The 8,756-nt window shown below is 55.8% G+C and overlaps 1 protein-coding gene across 3 annotated transcripts in view; it reads left to right on the top strand.

The window, feature by feature from the left end:
- Positions 1-2,876: 2,876 nt before the first annotated feature.
- SOX13 (SRY-box transcription factor 13) overlaps positions 2,877-8,756 on the top strand; it is a 44,297-nt gene continuing 38,417 nt past the window's right edge. For 2 of the 3 annotated variants that reach the window (XM_058540282.1, XM_058540280.1), the window contains exon 1: positions 6,096-6,177. In XM_058540282.1, the coding sequence (XP_058396265.1) occupies positions 6,158-6,177 (20 nt within the window). In that variant the 5' untranslated portion in view covers positions 6,096-6,157. Of the gene's footprint in view, positions 3,464-6,095; positions 6,178-8,756 lie in introns of those variants that run through there. The other variant, XM_058540283.1, reaches the window with a different exon arrangement.

Genomic DNA, 8,756 nt, shown 5'->3' with positions numbered 1-8,756 from the left:
CCCATTGGCCCCCCTCTGTGGGAAGGAATGGGAGAGAATGGAAAAAGAAAAGAGAAAAACAACCATTGTGTGTCTGTGCATGTGTGTGCGGGCGCCCTCTCAGAGGGAGGTGGCCCTGTCTTTGCCCTGCACCCATTCCAAGTTGATCAGTAGGACATGTGGCCTGATTTTTACCCCCAGCGTTTAGGACTACTACTAATAATTAAATTTACACAGAGAGAATGTGCGCTAGCTCCAGCAGTGAGAGTCACTACTCCAGCCCTCTCCCTATGCTCAAGTCCCCATGGTAGCTAAACACATGAAAAATGGAGCAGAAAAGTTTTGGAAGTGTGTGTGTGTGTAAAAAGGACTCAAGCCACCAGCATTAGCTGAGCACATGCACTGGGTAGGGTCCTTGTGTGTGTGCTGGGGGGTGATGATATGAGTTGAGTCCTCTGTCCTTGGGAGAAAGTCCTCCAGTTAGGGGACAGGAGGCCAACTGTCACATAAGAGGCAGAGAGCTGTTTTCACTTCTAGGGTCTAAGCCAGAATCTAGGCTGTTGAATAATACTCGAGTGTTAGTTTATGTGGTTCAGATTCTAAGGACCATCAAACCCTATAAGAAGAGAAGCAGGATGGTAGAGCAGGAAACACATGGATTTGAAGGCCAGAAAACCTGGGTTCAAATGTCAGCTCTTGCCTCTTTACTACGTGGTCTTGCAAACTTTTCTTCCCCTCTCTGAGTGTCATTTTCCTCACCTGCAAAATGGAACTGTCCCATCCTCACAGAGTTGTTGACAGATAAAGGAGATCACGTGTGTGAAGTACCAGCCTTGGGTAAGATCTCTCTCCTTCCTGTGCACAGAGAGGAGATGCTTCTGGAATGCTGATTCCTTCCAGATCTTTTACTCTCAAATTCTGAGAGGCAAATGAAACATTCTCTGAATCAACCTGTTATCTTCTTGATTAGCTTCCACACCCGAGTGTGACTCTGGAAAGCTCGAGTAGAACTGAGTGGAGTGTAGATGGAAGAGATGGCCTGCCTCTGAAAAGTCGCTCCTGTGGCATTCACCACAGTGCAAGACCCAGCTCAGCTGAGCACTTCTGACTCGTAAGTCTGGCTACAGGTATCTAGAAAAGCACTGCCTCAGTCAGCAGGATGAAGACTTGCCACCAAGACAAGCTCCACTAGGCTGGGCCTGACCTGACCTGACCTGAACCAACCAGCAAGCACCCTCCTCTAGGCTTCTGGTGGAGATACAGTGGATGGGGGTGTTGGAGAGAGGAGAGCCCACCTCCCACCTCTCTGCGCTTTCTCTCTCAATTTGCCATGGCTAAGGACAGCTACAGGAAGGGATAAACAGTGAAGGTACCCAATGAAGATGATCAGGGGCCAGAGAAAAACCACCAATAAATGGAAAACACAGGCATGCTGGCCAGGAGGAGGAAAGGCTTAGTGGCATCTGGGCAACTCCTTCATGGTTTCTGAAATGGCTTCGTCCACACTCATCCAAAAGCCAGACCCTGAAGAGTTAATATTGACTTCTCCCACTTCCTAACCCGCACCTGTTTCCTCCTTTCCATCCTCCCCACCCCTAGCTTAGCTCAGGCCTGCATCATTTGTACCCTGGTTAGTGCCATTGTGTGGTCACTGGCCTCCCTGTGTCCAACTGGACTGCTCTCATCAGAAGCCCTGCTTAGAATCCCTCAGTGACTCCCCACTACCTTCAATCGACCAGTTGATCAAATATCAAAGTATTTATCAAGGGCCCGCTCTTTGCCAAGCAAGGGATGTAACAGTGAACCACAGAGACACCTCCCTGCCCTCATGCAGCATACAGTCCAGTGGGCGAGACAGACGAATGGTTACCATACCATCCACCACTGGGGGCTTCCAGAGCCATACATAGATGGGGCTCCTGACCCAGATTTGGCCATTAAGAAAGGCTCCTAGAATTAGTATTGGGCTGAGACCTAAAAGATGAATGAAAGGAGCTAGCCAAGGACTGCAGTGGGGAATGATGAAATCCAGAGGTCTTGGAAGGTCTGTGAGGGACACGCCATCACCTGCTGAGATGCGGGCCCCCACACCGTGGACCATGTTGCTTGCAGTCCCGTGATCGCCTGCTCCACTCCCAACGTCCTCCCAAGATCCGGTTCAGATGACACCTCCCACAAGAAGACAGATTCCGTCCCCCACACCCGAATGCCCTTGGTGGCCCCCAGGCCCCATGTGCTTGCCGGATCTCAGCAATTTTCCACTGCCCTGTAATTATATGTTCACTCATCTGTCTCCTTCACAAAACGGGAATCCAGAAAGGGCAGGGCACTGTCACGTTTACCCTGATGTCCCCAGCACCCAGTCGGGTGCGGCAGATTGCAGGCATTTAATAAATACGTTTAACTAAAGAAATCCACCTCCTTATGTAGAACAGGGCAGGAAAAAAAATAAAAGATTTGTTGGAGAGAGTGCAAAACGACAGGACTAGGGAGTGGTCTGAGACATCAGGAAGCTGTCTAGCTGCAGGTGGGATCACGTTCCTAAGGGAGCTTCTGAAACGGAGTTTGTAAAAAGCCTAAATCGAGGCTGTCTGTCTGGAGGGGTTGGGAGGCTGGGAGTTGGATGGACTTCTTGGTTCTTGCTCTAAGGAGCGAAGATTCTCTGTAGCGACCGTCATACCTGGGCAGTGGGAGCGGGCAGAACCCACCTCTTTCTTCTTTTCTCTCCACCCCCTCACTTCACCTCCTCCCACCCCCGCCGCCCAGGAACCTTAGCTCCCCCTTTCCAACAGAGGTTTCCAGCTGTTGAAGCCTGGCTGGACCTGGCTGTGGGGAGGAGGAGAGAACTCTCTGTCCCTCCCTCCTTCTCCATCTCCCCACCCTTCCTCCCTCCTCCTCCCCCTGCCCGCTCTGTCTCCCTCCCTCTTTCTCCTCTGAGGCTGCGGAGTCGCCTCGCAGCAGCGAGCCGCGAGCGCCCTGCTCCCGGTCCAGGCTTGGAACTGAACTGTGGGAGCGCGGCTCCTGGAGCCCCGGCCGGAGCGGCGAGCCCAGCTCTGAGCCCGGGCGCAGCGGTCAGCCGCGGAGGCCGATCCGGACCGAGCCGAGGCGCGGCACGCGGAGCGGGGAGCCGGCTCAGCGTCCGGCGAGCCGGGCAGAGGACCGCGGAAGGCAGGGAGCCGGCGGCGGGCAGAGGGCAGAGGGCAGAGAGCGGCCTGGCTCGCGGAGGACGCCGCCCTCCCGGAACCGCGCTCTCCGCCCGGGACGGCGGCCCGTCGTGGGGCGGGGACCCACGGTGGCCACAAGTGCGGAGCGACTCCCGGGCCCACGGCGGGGGGCGTGCCCCCTCCCAGCCCCGGCGCCGCAGCCCCGCCGCCCAAGCGCAGCGCCGCCGGGCATGTGAGCGGGAAGCCCGGGCTGCCAGCCGCGGGGACCGGACGGAGGAGAAGCAGGAGCGCGGAGCCCGAGCCCAGCGCCCGGCTGAGTAGTAAGTGCGCCCCCTCCGCGCCCCAGCGCGCCGCCGCGCCCCTCGCCCCAGCCCTCCGAAGTTTGACGCTCGCGTCCCCACGTTTCTGGGCACACGCCGGCTCTCATCTCTGCGAGTTTCCATCCTTCGCAAAGTTTTTCTGGAAGGAACGGACCCCACCCACCCCCAACAACGCCGGCCAGACCCGGATGCTTGTGGAGAGGGGTGGCAGCCCGGTAGGGCCGTGGGTGGCTCTGGGTCTGTGTGCGCTCCATGCGAGCAGAGCTTGGTGTGTCTCCCCCCAGCCCGCGCCCGCTCCTCGCCGACCGGCCGGGGGCACTAGGTCTTGCTCACCAGCCTGTCTGTGCGCCTAGTTCAAGGATTTCCCTGCGGGGAGCCGAGACGACCTGTGCGCGCCCCGCGTGTGGCTCGGGTGCCCGCGCTGAATCTCAGACCACCCCTCCCCCCCGCCCTGGTTGTGTGGGGTGCGGGGTCCAGCCACGCAACCTTCCCCACCCTTCCAGGTTCTCTCCCCGGCGGCCCAGCCGGGCGCTGCATCCTGTTTGTTTTCTGCTCCGGCTGCTCCAGCTTCACCCCCCGCCCACCTCCCACCCACCTCCCACCCTAGTCGTCTTCTGACCGCCCCCACCTCCCGCCTTTGGATGTCGGAGGTGAATCTTTTCATCCCTATTTCACTGCAAAAGCAAATCGTGCCTAGGGGTAGTGAGGTGGGGAGGGGGGCTAGTTGCTGTGTTCCCAGCGGCTCGCCATTGTTTTCCCACCCCGCGCGTTCCGTACGTAAACACACACACACACACACGCGCACACACACACGTGCGCGCCGGCTGCTTGGAGTCCCCACACGCGCAGGGATCGTCCGCGGGATTCTCCAGCTGCCGCCTGGGTCTTGCAGGCTGGAGGTGCTCCATTCCCTAGCCGGGACTGGGGAGGGCACGAGGCGTGGGGGTTGCCGGGGAGTCCCGGGCGGGGCCGCGAGCTGGTCTGGGCGGGAAGTGGATTTTGAACTTCAGCCCTGGACCTCTCCTAGAGGACCCCGAGCACACGAGCGGCGGCTCCCGCCCTGGAGGGCCGACGGCAGCTGCAAGGACTCCAACGGCGCTCTTGGCAGCGCCTCTGTGACGGGGGCTAGGAGGAAGCCCCTAGCCGAGGAGTTTTCCTGGGAAGTTTGCTTTGACTCTGTGGGAATTTCCGGGCAGGGCGCCTGGGCGCTGGCTCTGGGAAGGGCCTGGCGAAAGACGGAGAAGATGCTGCTCGGGGCCGAGTTTCCAGAGATCCTGGTTTCCACCGAGCTCCCGTAGGAAGTGGAGCTCCTGATGCTGGGATTCAGCACATTTGGGCCTGATTGCCCACCTGTGGGCAGCGTGAGCTCGCGCGAGCTCCTTACCTTCTCCAGATTTTCCCCCATGCAAGATGGGCCGAGTTATGCCTGCATCTTTGAAACTGGCCTCTAATGATTGAGTTCAGGGATACTGGTTGGGAGGCATGAACTCAGGAGTGTGGGGACCCTCTGGTTGGGCCACTGAAGCCAAATGTAGCTTATTATTTTTTTTTTTTAAAGATTTTATTTATTCATTTTTTCCCCCCAAAGCCCCAGTAGATAGTTGCATGTCATAGGTTCACATCCTTCTAGTTGCTGTACGTGGGACTCGGCCTCGGGTTGGACGGAGAAGTTGTGCCTCAGGGCGCGCCAGGGATCCGAACCCCGGGCCGCCAGCATCAGAGCGCGCGCACTTAACCGCCAAGCCACGGAGCCGGCCCCAAATGTAGCTTAGAGGTTAAGAGCTGGGGTCGGAGTTAGATCCCAGACACTGCCACTGTAGACATTTAAACTACTACTCTGTGCCTCGGTTTGCTCACCTGTAAAATGGGTTTAATATGAACAGTACCTACCTCATGGGGTTGTCTTGAGGATTAAAAGTCTTAATAAAGCGAAGCTCATAGAGCAGTGCCTGGCATAAAGAAAGTGCTGGAGGAACGGTGGCTGTTATTGTCATTGTGACCTAAGTGACCTTGTGTGGAGACCAGGAGAGCACTTTGGGGTTGTGCTCATTTCATCAATGATAGTGACTGTCCACATCTGGGAAGGAAGAAACCTCAGACTTCTTCCCACCATTTCCTGATTTGGACTCCTCCGACTCTCCCTACTCCTTGTCAAGTTCCATCTTGCTAAGTCTTTTTTTCTTTTTTCCCTTTCTCCCTCCCTTCTTCACAATGTTTGTGAAAGGCGCTTCATTCCCTGCTTTTCCTCATTCTTAAAAATCAATCTTGGCCCGACTGCAGTGTTCTCAGTGGAAAGCAGGCCCCAGGAAGGAAGTGTCTCCACCAGGGTGCCCCCGAGTGTCCTCGTTGAGTGTCCTCGCCCTGGGCCGCTGGCTCAGGACTGGATGCGCATCTGTGTCTCTGGGGCTGAGTGAGTTTCCGGAGAGAGGAGCCCAGGTGCCCAGGGCCCCAGGGGAGAGTCAGGTGGGATGGCTGGGGCTGTTCCCTGGGGGGCTCTGCTCCCTGGGTGGCATCTCTGTCACCCCCCGCGGGGGCTCACTTGGGAACCTGGAAGACCCCAGCTGCCTGGGCAGATTGGATGTGGGATTTGGGGTGAGGGACAAAAGTGTCACCTTCAACTTTCCGCTTGCAGATGGAGTATTTTCTAGGAATTTGGATTTGTCACAAGCTCCTGGTCTGATTCTGGACTCTGCAATGCACAGCATAAGTATGGGGTGAGCTGAGCAACAAGGTGACAGGGAGGAAGAGCAGGCTGCTGCCCCCCAGTCCTGCTGCCTTGGAGAATGGCTCCTCTCTCCTTTCTCTGACCTCTAACCCCACCCCAGACATGGGGGATGGCCAGAAGGTTGGGTCTTGGTGCTAGGAGACCCACGGCTGGGCCGCTGTCAGTGATGGGGAGCAGCACTGCAGTCGCCGCATTCCTCTCTGTAACAGGAATCTGTTGACCGCCAGTTGTGTGCGGGGCCTTGTACTAGGAGCAGGGCTTCAGGGGTGAACCAGAGAGGTCGTGTGCCTGCCTTCAGGGAGCCTTCTTTCTAGTGGGAGGAGACAGGCAATAAATAACTTTACAATAAGTGACCAAGACAATATTAGATCTTGTGTGATGTGAAAGAGATCCAACAGGGTGATGTGAGGGAGAATGCATGTGTGGGGGCAGGCGGGGGTGGCCCTAGGTTGAGAAGCCAGTGAAAGCTGACCTGGGGAGAGGACAGCTCAGCCAAAGCTAGAAGGATGAGAGGGAGCTAGCTGCACAAAGACCCGCAGACGGGATTGCAGGCAGAGGGAGCAGCAAATGAAAAATCCCTGCGGCCAGAGGCGGGTTTGCCTCCAGTGTGGCTGGAGGGGGAGATGGAGCAGTGGGAGGAGGGCGGCATGTGGTCACACAGCGCCTGGTAGGACTGGTTAGGAGCCTGGATTTTATACCCAGGGCAATGGGAAGCCATTGGAGAGTTTTAAGTAGAGGAGTGACATGATCTGATTTATAATTTTGAAAGATTATGTGGTACCCAAGAAATGGTCATCAGAATGGCCCCAGGGGAGGGAAATGGTGGCTGAGGAATAGGATGAAGGAAAGATGGTGTTTTCTCTGTATATTCTTTTGTCCTTTCTGAATGTAGTACCATGTTGTACCATAGATATATCAGCTATGCCCAAAAACCCCAAAACCAAAAAGTGTAATTTAAAAAGAATAGCTTATAGGGCCGGCCCTGTGGTGTAGCGGTTAAGTGTGCGCGCTCCTCTGCGGCGGCCTGGGTTCGGATCCCGGGCGTGCACTGACACACCGCTTGGCAAGCCATGCTGTAGCGGCGTCCCATATAAAGTGGAGGAAGATGGGCATGGATGTTAGCCCAGGACCAGTCCTCCTCAGCAAAAAAAAAAGAGGAGGATTGGCATGGATGTTAGCTCAGGGCTGATCTTCCTCACACACACACAAAAAAGAATAGCTTATAACTTGGAAAATGTATATAATAAGAGAAAAAAACTGATATAAAACTACATAGAGTAGTAGCAATTTTGTAAAGATCACTGTATGTGTACACACGCCCATCATGCACACATACGTAGAGAGGAGACTAGAAGGCTGCCTTGAAATGTTTGCTGAGGTTAATTCTGGATACGGGATGTAGGGGTGATTTTTATTTCCTTCTTTATCTGCTGTTGATTTTTCCAGCCTTCTACAATGGTCATGAATTGCTTATAAGTGGAAAAAAATGTAAAAAAGATATATTGCTTCGGCTGCTAAGTAGAGAGTAGCTTGAAAGGGAAACAGGAATGGAAGCAGAGGGGCCGGCTCAGAGGCTGATTCCAAACTGACGCCTTGGATGCAGTGGGCGGACGGGAGGCTGTTCTGGAGGCAGGACCAATAGGTCTCACTGAGGCGCCGTTGCCTAACCTGCCGCTCTGCTCTTGCCTGGAGACAGTGCTGCACCCCAGCCCAGATGCTGTAGTCAGGAGTGGTGGCGTCAGGGATGGTGAGGGGTGATTCCCAGTGCTGCCCTGGCTGTGGACGTGTCTCAGGTCCCAGCTACATCCTTATCCCCCTCACTCCTCCTAGTGGGGAGAGCCCCTCCTGAACATTTTGCCAGTTTGACAATTAGCAGATTCAGAGCAACATGATGTATACAGTAAGAAGAATTTAGAGCCAGGAGAGGTGCTTGCCACATGACATCTCTAGCCTCCATTTTTCCATCTGTGAAATGGGGCAACAACAGTGACCATACTTACCTGTTAGGACTTGGGAGGCTGGCATCTGAGAGCGTCCGCAGCAGCACTCCGTGAATGGCTAGGGTCTGGGTTTGCTGTTGCCAGAGACCAGGCCTCCCCCCGCACCGGAGGGGCTGACACTCATTCTACACAGGTTTTCTCCTCCTGGGCTGCTTTGAGGTGGGCCCTTATTGGGCATCTCCCTGAGTAGGTCGCCAGGAAGTGGAGCCACTGAAAAGTGGAATTCAAGTGCAGCTGTGCCCGCATGTGCCCCTCCCCAGCCGTCTTCAGGGGCGAAGCTGGGTGTTTGAAAAGGGCTCTGTGCTGGAAGGCCCGGCCAGCCTGCCAGGGAGTCGTGCTTTGAATGGGAATGATTCTTGTCCTCAGTGTTTGCTTAAGAGGGCTCGCTCCTGCCTGAACTCGCTGGGATCCTCAGCCTTTGCTAGTCCCCTTCCTGGAACCCGCATGTGTTAGCCAGGAAGGCTGTCACAGTGCCTGTCACCAGGCCCCACAGAGGACCATGCACACCTCCCTCCCTATCTCCCTGCTCCCAAGCAGGAAGGCACGCCCTGGATGTGAGGCTTTTGCC

Source organism: Diceros bicornis, chromosome 4, assembly GCF_020826845.1.
Source record: "Diceros bicornis minor isolate mBicDic1 chromosome 4, mDicBic1.mat.cur, whole genome shotgun sequence".
NCBI lineage: Eukaryota > Metazoa > Chordata > Mammalia > Perissodactyla > Rhinocerotidae > Diceros > Diceros bicornis.
The sequence above is the reverse complement of the archived record's forward strand: the minus strand, read 5'-3'. Positions and strand labels throughout refer to the sequence as shown.